This window comes from Diabrotica undecimpunctata, chromosome 8, assembly GCF_040954645.1.
Source record: "Diabrotica undecimpunctata isolate CICGRU chromosome 8, icDiaUnde3, whole genome shotgun sequence".
NCBI lineage: Eukaryota > Metazoa > Arthropoda > Insecta > Coleoptera > Chrysomelidae > Diabrotica > Diabrotica undecimpunctata.
In genome coordinates, this window is record NC_092810.1 from 109,869,872 (window position 1) to 109,887,951 (window position 18,080).

The window sequence follows — 18,080 nt, forward strand, 5'->3', positions numbered from 1 at the left end:
TGATACACGGGTGTTTATATGTATATATCATATACTAAATAAAATGCTGCATTTATTAAATTAAATCTCTTAAATTTATTTATTACACCTTTGTACAAAAATCTTAAATCTTAATAATAAACACTCACTAATCAGTTCTGGTACTCCTGCCTACCGTTTTCGGCATCTTTTTATTCGTCGAATCTTCTAATTCCTTTTGCTTATAATAATGTGGAGCTACCTCCAACAACCATTTACTCTCGATCTCTATTACTTGCCTCATAAACTCCTTTGAAGTAAAAACTAATTCGTGGTAGAGAACCCACCTCGGCAAAGATTCAAAAAGTGCACTGTTAGGATGAATGGTGACACTCTGGTTGTGCTTCACCGTCTTGTAACTTCCACCTTTGGAAAATCTAGCTATGTGGTAGAAATAACCGGAAGTGATAGCCTTGCGGATGTCCACGGTTTCAGAAACGTTGGAAACAATTTCTATTTCTACTCTTGTCATCAAATTAACCAGCTGTTCCCTGACATCGCGGGCTCGCTTCATTGATCTAAAAAATAAAATATGGTCTGAAAAAAATTAATCTGTTTTTAAGGTAATAAATCGATACAACGGAGAAAGTCTTTACCTATCGTCTACCATTTAATGCATTGATTATATTACCATTTATTAGAATCTAATTAATCCATATCCTAAATACTAACAAGTACTGACAGATTCGAATAGGTAAAAGTGGTAATGGTAGCTTCGGACAAATTGTTTCTTAAGAAAATGTAGCTTTTGGCTACAAGTTCGACATACCATGTATTTATATCATTAAAGAACTCTCAGAAGTCTCAGAACTCCACGTCCTATCTATCTGCATATATCTGTAACTTTAGGGACTTCGGTCTTATTCATGTGGTGCCTATCCGCTCCGGATGTTGACGATCATAGCAACTTTGAATTTGTCTCCAGCTGCTCAAAGCGGACGTGCGGTAGTTATACTGAATTAAGTCGTATTAGGTTATGGAGCCAAGAAATACGGCATCTCTCCAGACCTCTCTTACCAAACACTTTTCCTTCAAAAATCAACCGAAGTAAACCATATGTTTCATTTTTTCTTGTAAAAGTGGATAAAGTACTTTAATTTCCCTTGTTGTACTGTGACAAGCGCTTCGCGTTCATTCCCATTCCGCGGAATTTATAATTCATCACTCAATCCATAAGATCCTAAGTATTCATCTGTAGCAACGAATCTCAAAAGCCTCCAGCTTGTACATATATGCGCCCGACAGAATCCTTGCTGATATTTTATTGTTAGGTCCCGACTTTTAAAAATTGAGTTCATCTTAATAATGTTGATCTGACCTTGATGTTAGAAACAGAAGAGTAGAATGGAAAGATCATGTAAGCTGAATGATAACAAATAGAGTAGTAAAAACGGCAAGAGACGGTTCCCCAATAGGAAGACGATCAGTAGGAAGACCACGAAAACGATGGAACGTCAACTTACTGGAGGCACATTGAAAAACAGACAGCGTCATGTCAACATAAAAGAAGAAGAAGAACTTATAAAAAAAACCTGTAAGGCTTGTTGACTAACGCCAATTATTTACCTTTGACTCCTCCAGCTTATTCTTCATTATTCACATGGCTTGAATATTAAATTAAAAAGCAGCAAATTATTAAAAGTATCAAGAAAATTTAAAATAATTTTTATTTCTTACCTGTATTGTATAAAATTTTCGTAACACCATTGTAGGGAGTAATCAGAATCCCTCCATTGATTATAAACATTAAGAAGACTTAAATGATCTCCTGCTAAGTGATTGAAATTTTTTCGAGCAGTATCAGCGTGAATTATTTTATCCTTTGGTCTGTAAAATATGGCTCCGTTTACAGATAACATGGCTCCTATGGTCACTATTTCTTCAGAGCATTTATATCTACAAAAAAATTAAATCAAGAATATACCTATTGATCTACAGGATTATCAACTTTTGTGACGAAGTCCGTTATATCTGTTATTATAGAAGATACTAAAAAAAATAGTTACAAATATAGAGGTCCTTCATAATACTGTACCTCATCAAAGATATGTTTACAAAGGTGTTTTGTATTATCCAAAGTATTTAAAAAGTTATAACCGAATGTCGAGTATTTTCTAAATAGACAATCACCTGTCGAATTTGTATTACAGGATTTTGTGTGGTAGCTGATTCTTTTTGTTTGTCTTTTATGGGTATGAAGTTATACATATATATTTAACTTCACAATAATACACCTTTCAATACTAAATTACTTTGCTCTTGTGAAGAACGGGAGAGAGTGAGAGAGAACAATGTCTTGAGCACGATACACTTACACCGGTACGCTAGATCAAAATCCTAAATGCGTCGGCTTGGCACAGTGACGTCACGGCGAAGCAAGAATAACGCGCGAAACACATTAGATAGCTATTCGTAGCTTTTGTTAACGTTTAGATATATTAATTCGCCGGTGATTTATTTGAAATTAACGTTTGTGTACAAAACTAAATAATTATAGTTATGCCTGGGTGTGCCGTTTTTGGATGTGGCAATTATAATAGAAAAACAAAAGGGACTGATATAAGACAAGATAAAATAAATTTAAAAAATGGTAAATGTCTCTTTATATTAATAGTGTGTAAAAATTTACACACAAAAATCCACAAAAAAGAGGAAAAGTTTGTACCAAAATAATTTCTCAATAACGCTTGAACATGTAAGGAGATATGTTGTACTTGCCTAAACTTACATATAAGCGTTTCTGCAAAATTTTTGAATATAGCATATAATATATAAAATAATATTTTAAATACCCTACAGCACGCATGTGTTCAACACATTTCGATGAGAAAAGTTTTGAAATATCTATAAAACAAAGACATTTTTCAAATTTTATGCCGCCAAGTATTAGAAACCTTAAACCTGATGCTGTTCCTACAATAAATCTTCTTGAATGCGGAGAAAAAATTAACCAAGATGCTTTGAATTATACAGCCGGATACGTTGCCTATAAATTCCAACTTAGGTTGTAAAGCGGATAACATAAGCATTACTGGCATGCCGGATTGGATACAATTTATTTCAAGAGGTGGTTTATTAAATCCTAATGACGACTTACTTTTTGCTGCACAAATATTGGATCATGAATTTCATCCAAGGCATGGGTCTTTGTTATCACGTGACACCAATTTATTTAAAACTTTAACTGCTAGGACCATGGCAAAACTAGAAGAAAATAATAATGCCATACCGTATGAAGTAGTCTATTGTTTAAGCAAAACACGTACATATATTAGATTAAGACATCTTAATCGAAAAATTAGCTTTGAAAACTGCAAAAGAAAATTAGAAAAAAAATGTCAACCTTTACAAATTGTCCATGTTAATATAGGTATAATTGCTGCTTTATAGATTCTTGTTTTTTTGTCTTGTCTTAGGTGTTTGTTCTTCCAGATTGTCTCATTAAGAGATCCCGCCGCTTTACTTACTTTTAAGCTTTGTTGTCGTACTTCTTCAACATCTCTGTAACTAGTTATATCTATTCCCAGATATCTAAACCTTGCTTCCTGCTTTATTAATTTCCCATCAATTTCGATTTTACATCGTAGTGGGTATTTAGATGTTGTCATACATTTGGTTTTTTCTGCTGATATTATCATATTGTATTTCTTGGCTGTTGTACTGAAGATGTGTATTAATCTTCGGAGCTCGTCTTCTGTCTTGGCGATTAATGCGGCGTCGTCTGCATAACATAATATTTGGATTTCTTTGTTCCCCATTCTGTAACCATGGCCTTTACGTACTGCTTGTATTATTGTGTTTATTATTATATTAAAAAGAAGTGGGCTTAACGAGTCACCCTGTCTGACTCCGCTTTGTACTGATATACACTGTGTTAGTTTTCCATTTATCTTTGCCTGAATTCGATTATGGAAGTAGATGTTTTCGATGGTTTGTATGATATTGATTGATATGTTTCTCTTATACAGTAGGTGTAAGACGTCTTCGACTTGGATGCGATCGAAAGCCTTTGTCAGGTCTATAAAACATAGATATGCTGGTTTATTGTACTCGATGGCCTTTTCTGTGATTTGTCTTAGTACAAATACGGCGTCTACGCAGGATCTTCCGGATCTGAATCCTTGTTGTTCATCTGATAAAGTTGTTAGTTAGGACTTTTGTGGTAAGCTTAAGGGCGGTGTTCAGTAGATTTATACCTCTATAATTGTTGGGGTCTTCTTTATCTCCTTTCTTGAACATTTCTATCATTATGCTGTTTCTCCATGCGTTTGGTATCTTGCACTGCAATATTAGTTTTTGTATAAATTTTTTCATCTTAAGAGTTATACTTTCTCCTCCGTGTTTTAGAAGCTCGTTGGTTATTCCGTATTTTTGAGTGAATTTATGGCGATCTCTACTTCCTGAAAACTGATTTTAATTTCGTGTCTTAATTCAGGTACGTTATTGTGTTTATTATTATTTTCCTTTCCTTTAAACAGTTCCGTAGGTATCTTTCCCATTCTTTTGTTGGTATGTTATTGTATTCCTTCAATTCTGCCATTTCTTTTCGTTGGTTTCTTATGAATCTCCATAGTTGTTTTTGTGTACCGTAGAAGTCGCTTTCCATCCTTTTTGTAAACTGTTCCCAGTGTTCATTTTTTGTTCTTCTTGCCAACTGCTTCTTGTTAACTGTTGTAAAATGTATAAAATTCAAATTACGGCTTATCTGAAGTTCCCATTACAATATATTGTGTCTATGTTTAGACTAACTTGACCCAAACGCCAAGTTTTGAGGCATAGTAGTTTTATTGTGCAATGGCTACAAACGTTAAATCATTAGTCTTTTAAGTACAGTTTTTTGTTGTGAGAACTCGCAATTTTGCGGTAAGTCTTGTTTTCTCTTGGAATTTGAACATAAAATATAGAAATATTTTTTATCTTTCTAGAGTTTATTGCTGGGCCGGGCATTCGGTAGCCGTGTTCATCAATGTGTCACCACCACTGCAGTTCTATTACCAGGCTGCATTTAATGAGCCGCATTTGTTATTATGTCATCAATCGGAGATAAGAATGGACTTCGACGTAAGTTCAAAGGTTGATGCCCTTCTTTTTTGCATTAGAACACGGGGCCGCTGGAGTTGAATGACTTTAATTCGCCTACTAACTGATTTTAAGTGAGTTCGTAAATATTTGATTTAGATATTTTATGATTAAATTCGTTTTTATATAAAATATTAGGAAGTTACGACGACTCACTCCGACGCCCAAACTGGGCATTAAGGAGTTCCCGAGAAAGAAGAAGAAGAAAGTTACGATTGTTTTTGAGAATATTAAGAGTATATCATAAGTATATAAGAATATATCATAATTTGTATTGCGGTCCGTAATTCTTTATTTGTCATTTATGAAACTTTAAGAAACAGTTAATTTACCTTTTGAAGAATCGTTTTATTTTGATTAATCGAGGACCGCAATTCATTTAGATATTAGATTATTAATGTCAGTATATGTCATTTTTTTATAGGAATGAATAAATACATTTTTTGAAGTTAATTTAAGGTTTTGTAATCAAACTGTTACCTGTCTGTTTTCTATCTGTTATCTATCTATTATCTATCTAGTATTCATATCATTATCGAACGAGGTCTTCGTATTGTTACTGTATACGATCGGCTCTTTACCACCAGATCTTCTTCCCTTTGACCACCTTCAGCTGATTTTCGTTAAAAGGGGTGATATGAAAGATAGAATCCGAATTGCATTTCAAAATATTTCTTTGCAAATGCTTCGTAATGTAAGAAACTATTTCAATGACCACTTTCAGACATTTCAAATGTTGTGGGAGATCATTTTGAACACCTTAACTAAATAAGATAAGTTAAAATTAGTGTTATTTTTTTATTTTGTGTTTATTTTTTTCATTTTTTTAAATTTCTTATAAATTTTGTTTGGAATCAATTGTTTTCTTTTTAGAATCGTTATTTGATTACTAAACTAACATACAAAAATGGTAAACTCTGAGTTTATAACAAGTCAATCATGGCGAACTGATAATATTTATTGGTAAACGTTTAAATATCTACCAAATTAAATTACTTCGATAAAAAAATTACATATATAATATTTATTAATATTAATATATTAAATAAATATTAAATATCTAAAAAACCAATAAATTTAGGCATAGGGAATGCTGTATAAAAATGGAAGTATGGTAATAGTAATTTTTGATAGTATAAAATATAGTGTGATCCATTCAAAATTATCAAAAAAATAATGTACTTGCATTTTGACTTACCCTGTATTCGATTTACTGTATATTAGCAAAATTAAACATTTTTATAATTTTTGACTATTATTAAAGAACCGGTTACAAAAGATTATCGTTTTCATAATCCTTTTTAATTATACAGTTTAAACTTATACGATTTTCATGTAGTGGTGGTTTGAATACCCAGTATAACAGGTTATAATTTTATATTGGTGTGATGGAGAAGTGAACCAGATCTCGAATGTAAAATAAAATAAAGGGTGTTCTATTAAAAAATATATAACTTTGATCTGTCACGTCGTTATGAAACACCCTGTAACTAATTTTAAAATGTGGAGTTTAAAGCTGCCTGCAATTTTTTTTTTGTATCTTTTACCATAACAGATTTACTGAAACTCCTCACACTAATCAATCACTTTGTATAGATAGAGAAAACGGAGAATGAGTCCTAAAGTACAATCTCTATAAAGGCAAAGACTATATGTCTTGAAGTTAATTGATTTCTCGCGATAATCCTATAGTAACAAAGTAAATGTAACAAATACTTACTTTTCCGAAGCTAAAATCATTTTCGCCATCATTGGATCTACAGGTAACTCAGCCATCCTTCTGCCCAATTTGGTCAATTCTCCGTGATGATTTAAAGCTCCCAAAGCGTATAATTGTTCTAATGCTAACACTAAAGTCTCATGAGGAGGAGGATCCAAAAAATCAAAATGTACCAAGTCATTTATTCCTAGTGCCTTCAACATGAGTACAGCGTTTCCTAAATTTATTCGCTGGATCTCAGGTACAGTATTGTCTTCTAGCTCATGTTTATAAGACCAAGCAGTGTATAATCTAAAACATTTTCCAGCTGCTACTCTGCCTGCTCTGCCAGCTCTCTGGTTTGCAGAAGCTTTAGATATTGGTACTACCATCAAACTCTCCATCCCTGTTCTCGAATTGAAATGATTTTGTTTAGCAAAACCAGGATCTATTACGTATATAATATTGTCTATTGTTAAAGACGTTTCAGCTATATTTGTGGCCAAAACAACTTTTCTAGCACCAGGAGGCGTCTGTTCAAAAATTTTACCTTGCATATCGCTGGGTAAGTTTGCATATAATGGCAATATAAGCAATTCTTTAACTTTTGACCCTAGCCTACGAACTTTATCTTGTAAAAGCTCCTGGCATGTTTCTATCTCGTCTTGTCCAGTCAAAAATACTAGTATATCACCCAAAGGTTGTGTCACATGAATCTGAAGAACTGATACTACACAAGCATCGACGTAGTCAGCTTCAGGAGCTTTCGTGTAATAAATATCAACTGGAAACCTTCTTCCTGGTATTTGGTAAACAGGCGCGTCATCAAAAAACTCGGAAAATTTTGTTACGTCAAGGGTCGCACTTGATATTAAGAGCTTTAAGTCTGGTCTAAATCTAGCAATATCTTTAACTAAACCAAACAATATGTCAGTATGTAAAGTTCTTTCGTGAGCTTCATCAATAATCATAACACTATAAGACGCTAAATCCGGTTCTGATAGGAACTCTCTGTGTAAGGTACCATCCGTCATGTATTTAATAACTGTCCTTTCAGAAGTACAATCCTCAAATCTGATGGCATATCCTACTTCGTTACCTAGTTTAACACCCATTTCTTGTGCCACCCTAGCGGCTACTGACATGGCTGCTACTCGTCGTGGTTGAGTACAACCAATCTTCTTCCCATCTTCGGTGAAACCAGCTTCATACAAATACTGCGGAATTTGCGTAGTTTTACCGGAGCCAGTTTCACCTTCAATAATTAAAACTTGGTGTTCCCTAATGGCCTGTATTAAGTCGTCCTTAAAAGGGTATATCGGAAGGCTTTTCTTTGTTTCTTCTATAGTAAGTTTTTTCTTTTCTGTTTCGGTTAGTTGGGGTTCCTTCTTATCAATCACTCCTAAAAACCAAATTAAATAAATATTTCAATGCATAGGAGGATTGCTACTGCAGTTTTGTTGGCAGCAATTTATTTTGATGTATATGAATATCCGTGTGAATAATACAGTGCCGGTGTTAGTTTCCGAGAAGGAGGGGTTCTGAATTGATTAAGGGTCTTTCAGTAATTCTTGAAAAACACACTCGGAGAGGGCAGCTTTCAACATCGACACGGCGCGTCCCAATGGCTGATACGGAACGTTCCTGCAAATATGTAGGATATGTGAGAATAAAGCTTTGTCAAATAAACACCAGCGGATCAACTAAGAGCGTGGCATAGGCGAGCAGTTATGTCATTATATAATCAGAGTGGTGGATAAATGACTCTGTACCAGTCTGATACTGGATAGTCATAGATGGCAACCGAATTACAGTTTCACTGACTGTAATACTGCGGTCAAGAAAGCAACGGAAAACTACTTGAATACTTGCCTAGGAAAATATTATGACTGAAGAATTCAACGATGACACCGAGTACAAGCGCTCTTTAAATATGGCAGGGATGCGAGGAAACTCCCGTTCAGGGGCTATTGATATAAAATCTGGATTAAAAATGTGTAATTGGAATCTACGAAGCTTATATGAGGCTGGAAAAACTCATAATACTAGAGAAGACATGAAAAGACTGAATATCACAATATTGTGTATTAGTGAAATGTGTTAGCCAGGTCACGGAAAGTGCAATATAAATGATCATACAACATAATACAGTATAGGTTGAGAGTTGTATTAAATCAGTATACTACGTGTCCGACAGAGTTATCTTGATGCAATTAAGGTCCAAAACTTTCGATATAAATCTCGTTTGATCTAGGCACCAACAGAAGAAAGCAGTTGTGTCTGACAAGGTAAATAGATCTAAATGCCAAGACTGGTGAAGGGAATGAAGAAAATTTTGTAGGAGAGTTTGGTCTTGGAAAAGACCGATAGAGGGAACCGATTTGTAAAATTCTAGACCATCTGCTGTCTGAATAAACCAGGAGAAGTCAGGTAGATTACATCAATATAAATGAACGTTGGTTCGGCAACGGTGTACTAAGCAAATAATAGTAAATTTGTTTTTCTCCAAATATAGCGATTAGTAGCGAAAAATAATTTACGGTTTGTTTAAATATGTGTTTACATATAAAAACTGGTGTTTAAAGTGATAAGATTAAGTGAGGTTATTTACAATTCGAAACAATAATGGTGGAACTCTGTCCGTTAGATTTGCGATGTTGCCAAAATTAAAATAATTCTGCTAACTGAGAACTCATAGGAACTGGATTTTTAAGCGGTTAAAGCGGCTCTAGTTCCTTTCGCGGTTTTTAGAAACAGACACGATGCACACGGACAGTGATGATTATGGGTCAGAAGGCCATAAGAGAAAAGATAAAAGGTTAACTTCACCTTTCCTACGGAGCAAAAAAACTGTCAGAACCCCAAGCAAAAGAAAACTAAGGGAAGAAGATTCATAGGATGAGGACGACGTTATAAGTATGTTCAAGAAGATGACGGGAGAATTGAAAGAAATCAGAAATGAAAATAAGGAATAGCCTGAGATGATAGCGCTGAAAAAATAAAATATAAAGATAAAGCAAGAATTGGAAGAAAGAAAAAGCAAATACCCAGGTTGAAAACAAAGTAGAAAGAATTGAAAAACAAATGAAAAGAAATAACATAGTAATTACCGGTCTACCAATAGTGGCAACAGATGAAACACTCTTAAAAAATAACGTAAAAGATTTTATACAAAAGCACCTAAAAGAGGATGTCGAAATAGAATCTACAATGAAGCTAAAACACAAGATATCTAAAAGAAAACTAAAGGACGAAGATTCATTGGATGAGGACGACGTTATAGGTATGCCCAAGAAGATGACGGGAGAATTGAAAGAAATCAGAAATGAAAATAAGGAATAGAATGAGATGATAGCGCTGAAAAAATAAAATATAAAGATAAAGCAAGAATTGGAAGAAAGAAAAAACAAATACCCAGGTTGAAAACAAAGTAGAAAGAATTGAAAAACAAATGAAAAGAAATAACATAGTAATTACCGGTCTACCAATAGTGGCAACAGATGAAACACTCTTAAAAAATAACGTAAAAGATTTTATATAAAAGCACATAAAAGAGGATGTCGAAATAGAATCTACAATGAAGCTAAGACACAAGATATGCCTGGTACGAATAAAGAAGTATGGCGAAAAAACAAGGTAATGAAAAAAAAAAGTAAACTCAGATTTCTTACTGGAGAAAAGATCTTTATCAACGATGACTCCTGACTGACTGAAACTGAAAGACATGTGTCTTTCACACATGGAAGCAGGAAATTGTAAATAAATGCAAGCAATTAAGAGCTGAAGGTAAAAAAGTCAAGATAGGGTACAAAAACTAACCGTGAGTGGCATAAAATGGGAATTGGTCGGAAATGGTACTTTTAAATGAGAAAATTCTAGAAATATGGACTCAAAAAACGGCATATAGCAGTGGAAAGAGACGACCCATTATGCCGAATCGTTCGAAGTAAAAAAGGTATTCCCCAAGGAGACCCGTTGTCTACCTTGCTATTCAACATAGTTCTGGAAAAAATTGTAAGGATTAGTGTGATAAATAGTGTGGTTCTCATTGCAAGAAATGGAAAAGAACTGACAAGTATAGCAAAAAGACTGATTAGGAAAAGCTCTAAAATGAGACTGAACGTTAATATTAATAAATCCAAGTACATGGAAATCTCGAGCAAAAAAAGAAATAAACACCAGGAGTTCCTTTAAAGTAGAGGTGGAGGATGGATCAGTTGTAGAATTCAAGAAGGTGGATGAATATGTACTTAGGTACCTTTATTGATCAGATATGTAAGGAAGAAACTGAAATCAACCTGAGACTGACCAAGAGCAACAGATGTGCTGGGGCCATGAACAAAATAATTAAGGCCAAAGACAAATTTTATAATATAAAAATAAGAGTATACAAAACTAAAATTAAACCTACAATGCTATATGCTGCAGAGACATGGACTATGAACAAAACCATACAATACAGATTGGAAGCAGGGGAAAGAAAGATACTTCACCTATTCTCTTAGTCAGTGATTTGAAACTAAAACTCAAGAAACATACAGCATCAACCCAATCGCAGGTTAGATGTCAACTCTCTAAGTTACTTTCATCAACCACTCACAGCTAGATTGGAGATTAAACTTGAAGAAGACCAAAAATTTTACAATATTGAAGATCACTGGCATCATTTTAAAACTGTAATCAAGAAAATTACTTCCGACCTACCCAAAATCAAATATAAAAACCAACAGTGAATGATGATATAGTAAACCTTATGGAAGAAAAAAGTGGACTTAAAAACCGAGATCCCCAAAAATATAGCAATATACAGAAATAATTAAACGAACAGAAAAAGAAGAGTGGTTTGAAGAGAAATGTCTTGAAATTAAACATTTACTAAAAAAGCATGACGTGAAAAGGATAAAAGAGTAAGGGTGTACGAAATAAAAGATCATACTATCTTGTCGATAAAGACCTTATTATAACCTTATCATAAACGATATCGGCCTTATTAAAACCTTATCATAAACAATATCGATAACCTAAAAACATGGGAAGGGTACATTAGAGAACTATTTAGTGATAACTGACAAGTAAAAGCAATACAAAATGTATTAACACAATAACAATGGAAGAATTAGAAAATACAATAAAAATAGCCACAAACACAGAAGCTACAAGACAAGATGAAATACCAACAGAAACAGTTAAAATACTCAGAAAATTAGGGAAAAAATCCCTTCTTGGCTGTTTGAATAAAGTATATGAAACAGGGGAAATAACAACAGACTGGCTTGATTTATGCTAGAATTCCAGTAGAAATTAGTGATACGCAAGCATTAGAGAAAGCATTCGACAAGGTTAGACTTGGAAAATTTATGGAAATTCTTGAACGAACAGGAATTGATGACACATACTTAAAAATTATACAAAATCGATACTATCACCAGCAATCAAATGTCAGAATTGACCTAGATACCTAAATTAATTGAAATTATCTACAGAGTTAGGTAGGGAATCACTAATCTGAGCCTATTCTCAAGCTATTGCCAGGGTTGATGTTGGTATCATGGTCAACAGAATTAAGATCAATGATCTGAGATGATGCGGACGATACTGTGTGTGCTTTGAGAGCTCTGAGGAAGAACTACAGTTATTAATTAACAATGTTAACTGGAGAATGTGAAGAATACCACTTAAAACTTAATACATATTTTAAAAACTAAATATATGGTAATCAGCAAAAACACCAGTAGACAACTACATAATTACAGCATATGGTACTGAAATAGAAAAAAAACCCAGAATAATCAATAAATTGGTTTAAATATCAATGACAATTGGGATATAAGCAAAGAGATAAAAATACCCATTGAAAAGGCTAGAGCAGTGTTCTTCCGAATGAAAAAAGTATTATGTGAAAATAAATTTTGTCAAATGTTGCATACCTGGCATTTGTAGTGCTTGTATAAACTGAATTTGATCTTCTAACACTAACTCATACTCTTCTTTTTTAATCCCATCTTTTGCACCAAACTTAAACACTGCTGAGGCCATCTGATCTTTTTCCCATTTCTTCTGTTCAGATTGTGGTACCTTCTCCAAGTCATCAACTTCAATATAATCAGCAGTGGAGTCCTTGCCCAAATCTCTGGGCATGTGATACCTTTGGACCCGTTCCAGTTCCCTGGCCCTTTCATGTTCCTGTGCTAATTTTAACAGCTCTTTCTTGTGTACACGATCTTTTTTTTCTCTTTCAGTCAAACTATAAAATAGATCAAATATTAGACATCATTAGCAAGAAATACAACATATATTAAAGAAACTAATTAAAGTATAGTGCTTGTATTTTCAAAAATAAAATCCCTAGGTTAAAAAAAATGCAACTGAAATAATAAATATATTCTCCTAATATGGATAAATAATAAATATATGGATATTAAACTATAACAACATATTTTATTGCAAACATTATGACAAATAAATACACAAGTAACAACTGTACTCTTATATATAAAAAAAGAAATTATCTTGTGATAGAGATGGTAATTGTAAAAAATCAAAGAATATTGTCCTGTAAAAGAAACATTAACTATTTAGATGACACTTGACTGCATTAAGGCCATAATGTCTTAAAAGTGTGGCCAGATTTTGAAATTAAAAGCCTGAGACGAGCTTTCATTGAAGGGTTTTCAATTGGTTTAAAACCATCACCGCACAAACACCAAGGGCTCATATAAATACACATAGACAGCTATTTGGGTTTTTTTGAACAACAGTTTGTTTAAAGACATCTATTATAACACATGTAAAATTTGGTAACGATGGCTTAAATCAATGTTTATAACTTTACCAAAAACATCAAAAACTAAAAAATGTAGGTAGTTATAAGCTATCTACTAAAGACCTTTCTCAAAGTAATTCAGCAGTAAGATCTACAAAAAATGTGATCTAAAGAGGATCATATTTCTCGAAGCTTGTTAATTTATGAACTTCTTTTGATAATAGAAACTAAAATATAACATTTCGGTTTTATATTAAGCAAATTGAGGTATTATTCCAAGCAATAACTAGAAAATAACAGACACATTATGGTTACTATAGGCTCAACACTATTTAATTCTGAAGATTATTCACATTCAGACTGAATACCAGGAGATAGATATGTTTATGTGTAAAGTTATTTTTATATTACTTACACAGCTTCCTCAAAAAGGTACTCGTCATCGGCAATATCTGCTTCCAATTCTTGTAGTTTATCCTCTTTTCTCTTCTCCAAATACTTCCTTCTGGAAGCAACTCTGAGCATAGGAATAAGTTTCTCTTTTTCCGCATTGTCCAATTTAAGTCTTTTAGCAGCCTCTTCATAAGCACGCTTATCAGAAGTATGGGCAATGTTTCTGGTACGTTCTTCATCGCGTTTTTTGAGACGATTTGCGAATTCATCTCTTTCCTTCAGATCTCTTCGCCTGGCTTCTTCGGCGCTGTCGATACTATCTGAATCGGAGTCCGAGACATTTCGTTTACTTGAACCTGGTTTACTCATTCTGAAATATTTATATTTTTATTTAAATAATGTTCATTATACTTTTCTTTTATTTATATTTATCGGTCTACTGAAAGTTGACAGTCAATAATTAGGTTATGTTGTGACAGTTTGTTTTGTAGAAGAGTATTTACTATATAAGAATACAGCAAGGAAACAGTATGAAAACAGCAATATGTTTATCCATGGGCGAAGTTCATTAAATTTTTTATAGGTAAATATTTAAGTTAAAAGAATAATTTTAACACCTTGCCGGACGTTTTTCACATTTGGTCCCAGTGAAGATAGCCTCAAATGGGTTTGACATTGACAGAATGAAATATTGGTGTTTGGCAGTGTTGAAATTTACATTACAAATGAAACATACGCAATCAAAATCAATAAGATATTTAAAAACTAATACTTAACAATTACCAAAAAAAGAAAAAGTAAATAGTTTTAAAACAGTTTTTAAAAGTAAATAGTGAAATGTCAGTATAAATAATAAAGTTAAAATAATTAATTGCAATTAATATTAAACGAAACAAATATTAATTCATTAATGTTTTATATAAGGTATAAAATTGCAGAATCCATAAAATAATATAATAAAAATGTACGTTTTAAAAGCTTTATTTCTTTGTATTTGAAGCATATAACATATACATTATAAGGGTAGGGCAACACTGCCAACGCAATTTTTCGTTCTGTGAAACTTAATTGACAGCTAATTTGAGACTATCTTCACTGGGACCAAATGTGAAAAACGTCCCACCTGGTATATTTGCGTCAGTGGCACACCTAGAATTTTCCGGTGGGGGGGTTTTGGTTGGGCACCGAAATTTTTTTTATGCTACCTCCATTTTGAGTCCTTAAAATTTGTGTCAACAAATTGTGAGTAACAGTGTCAGAATAGTGACCTGGGGAGTTTTAACCCCCAAAACCCCTCCTGGGTGCGTCACTGATTTGCGTAAATAACTGTGCTCCATGGATTGAGATCAAGTCATCCAGGAGTGACCATAAGAGGAAAGAAAGCGCCCCTGTGGATACCACTTAGCTATTTTGGCCAAAATATCACCTCCTTAGAGGTCTGTTAGAATTAACCTATTTTCCAGCATTCATTTGATCCAGTTGCATACGGCGGCGGATTCTTGATGCTGCTGCATCATAAAGAGAATTTGGTAGTTATATTATTAAATGGGCCTTTTATATCTAGAAAGGCGGTTAATGCAAATCTCTCCATTTTCAATGAAGCGTTTGATTTTCTGAACTTCTTCATAAAGTGCTATTTATGATAATTTGCCTTTAATTTAAGATAAGGGTTATTAACCTCTCAGGCATTGAGTCCACTCCAGTGGACAGATTTTTTTAACTCCAAAAATATATTTTAATTCTATGAAACTTGTGCAAAATGCATGAAATCCCTTTCAGTGGAGTCTAATTAAGTAACTGCTACCGCCATCTACAATATTTATTTTGGAAGTCAAATTTTGTTTATGTCAGTATTTATAAATCACCTGAGCGCGATGGCCACCTATGAATTGCCTGAAATGAGTGCCCGTAGTTTCTATGGAATAGTAAAAAAAGGTAAGAAAATATATTTTTCTTATAGAATTATGTATTTTACACAATTAACCCTTGTTATAATTTCAAAATAATTGAAAAACTCACTGAAAATATTACCTTGCAGTCATGTCCACTAGAGTGGACATTATGCAATATGTAACTTAGAATTCCACTCTTGTGGTATGTTTTATGAGTATAATTTTCATGTAGGTTTCTTGTTCACAAATTTTTTGGTATTTTTTTGTCAAATAATTATTATTTAGTTAGGGATTTTCGAGGGCATTTTTTATGTACTTACCTATACCATTTTAGTGGAAATAAATAAATTTTATTTATTGACATAATATTACTTCTTCAATGGGAAATTTTATTCTATTTCAGAAAGTACTTTTGACTGATGAAGACGACAATAGGGATGAAACACCTTTATGTTTACCAGAAAATTAAGAATTTATAGGTATTGACAATGGTGACATTATTTATGATTTACCAGAAGGTTCAGATTTGGAATCCGATTACAATGACGAACAGACGTATCCGCTCGAACATGTAACGGCTGAAGACCAAATTGTTGAAAGTGACTCAGAAGAAATACAGCCAGAAAACAGTGACGATGATAAGTAAAGATGACATTTCATTAGCGTATTTTGGCATTTTCATCAAAACTTAAAAATCAAGAGAAAAAACCAAAAAAAGGATGACAAAAAGGCTGGAAATGGTGCAATAATGACAGCATGTATGGGCCAGCAACTTTGCCACAGTTTAGAGGAACAGAAAATATTCATGTTCAAGGAAACAATCCCATTGAGTATTTTTTATCTCTGTTCACCGCAGACATAATGGATAATATAGTTTAGACGAAAATCGTTGCGTTTCGATTTAATTTGAGTCTCTTATAACTCCCTAACACGTGTTTCGTGTCTACCTGTCATCAGAGAGAGTTTGTAGGAAGACTCCTTTCAGACCAAATTACATGCTGGCCAAAATAATAAACTAAATTTTGGTTTTACAAAATAGGAGTTATATGCATTCTTGGGCATAAATTTAGTGATGGCGTGAATCAGATATCCCAGAATATGGCTTTACTGTTCAAGTGATAATGGCCTGAGGATGGACCTTATTGCAGATGATATCCTGTTAATAGATTTGAATCTATTTTGAGGTTTTTACATTTCGTAAATAATGATAATGTAAATTAAAATAACACGGACAACAGATCCAGAGGAATACCAATCAGTTGATGAGCAAATTATTTCACTAAAAGGAAAATTAGGTATAAAGTAATAATTACCAAAAAACCTAAAAAGTGGGGAGCCAAAGTTTGGGTAAGAGCTGGAATTAGGAGATATATGTATTGTTTTGAGGTTTACCAAGGAGCTTCGGGAGAGAGAAGTCAAATTAGTAAACTTGGAGTGTACGTTCATGTAGTTTTGCGTCTAACTGATGATTTAGAGTGAATCAATCAAAGTATTTTTTGATAATTTATTTTGCTCAATTTCCCTCATCGAAGAACTGCATAAAAGAGGTATACGTGCGACAGGAACTCTTCGATTGAATCGACTACAAAATTGTAATTCTGTTATGAAAACATAAACAAATGAAACAAGAGTGAAGGGGAACTTTATCCGTTGCAAGTACTAAAGGTGGCAATATAATTGTTTCTAAATGGCTAGACAACAAGACTATTTACATTTATATTTTTTACATTTACAAAACATGGGAGGAGTAGAGCTGATGGACCAGTTGTTAGCCCTGTATCCTCTAAGGAGAAGAAACAAACGCTGGTACATAAGAGTTTTTATGCATTTTGTGGATGTTCTTGTTGTAAGTGCATGGATTTTGTACAAGAAAAACGGAAATCCAAAAAAATTTCTGCTTGAATTTAAAGCAAGTATTGCCAGAGCATTAATAAATCTGGAAACGCAGAAAGAAAATAAACGAGGTAGACCTTCGTCTGGTACAGCACCTCCCATTTTGAAGAAGAAGAATCCGAATCATCATGCACCCCCTGAAATTAGACAAAGTAATTGGGGGCACTGACCACAACTAATTGATATATCAAATGCTCGAATATGTCAGTCTAAAGCTTGCAAAAGAAAAACAAAATACATCTGCAAAAAGTGCAACGAGCCGCTGTGTCCATCGTGCTTTTACCATTTTCGTACCAGTAACTGGTACGTTACCAGTAACTGGTACGTACGTTAAAGTAAAAAA

The 18,080-nt window shown here is 33.4% G+C and overlaps 1 protein-coding gene across 1 annotated transcript; it reads right to left on the minus strand.

The window, feature by feature from the left end:
- Positions 1–51: 51 nt before the first annotated feature.
- On the minus strand, positions 52–14,561 carry l(2)37Cb (DEAH-box helicase 16 lethal (2) 37Cb). The gene is made up of 5 exons (XM_072540723.1): positions 13,975–14,561; positions 12,724–13,040; positions 6,818–8,198; positions 1,696–1,914; positions 52–536 (listed from the first exon to the last, which is right to left on the minus strand). The coding sequence occupies exons 1-5, from the start codon at positions 14,319–14,321 to the stop codon at positions 128–130; spliced, it is 2,673 nt and encodes an 890-aa protein (XP_072396824.1). The 5' UTR covers positions 14,322–14,561; the 3' UTR covers positions 52–127.
- Positions 14,562–18,080: the final 3,519 nt, after the last annotated feature.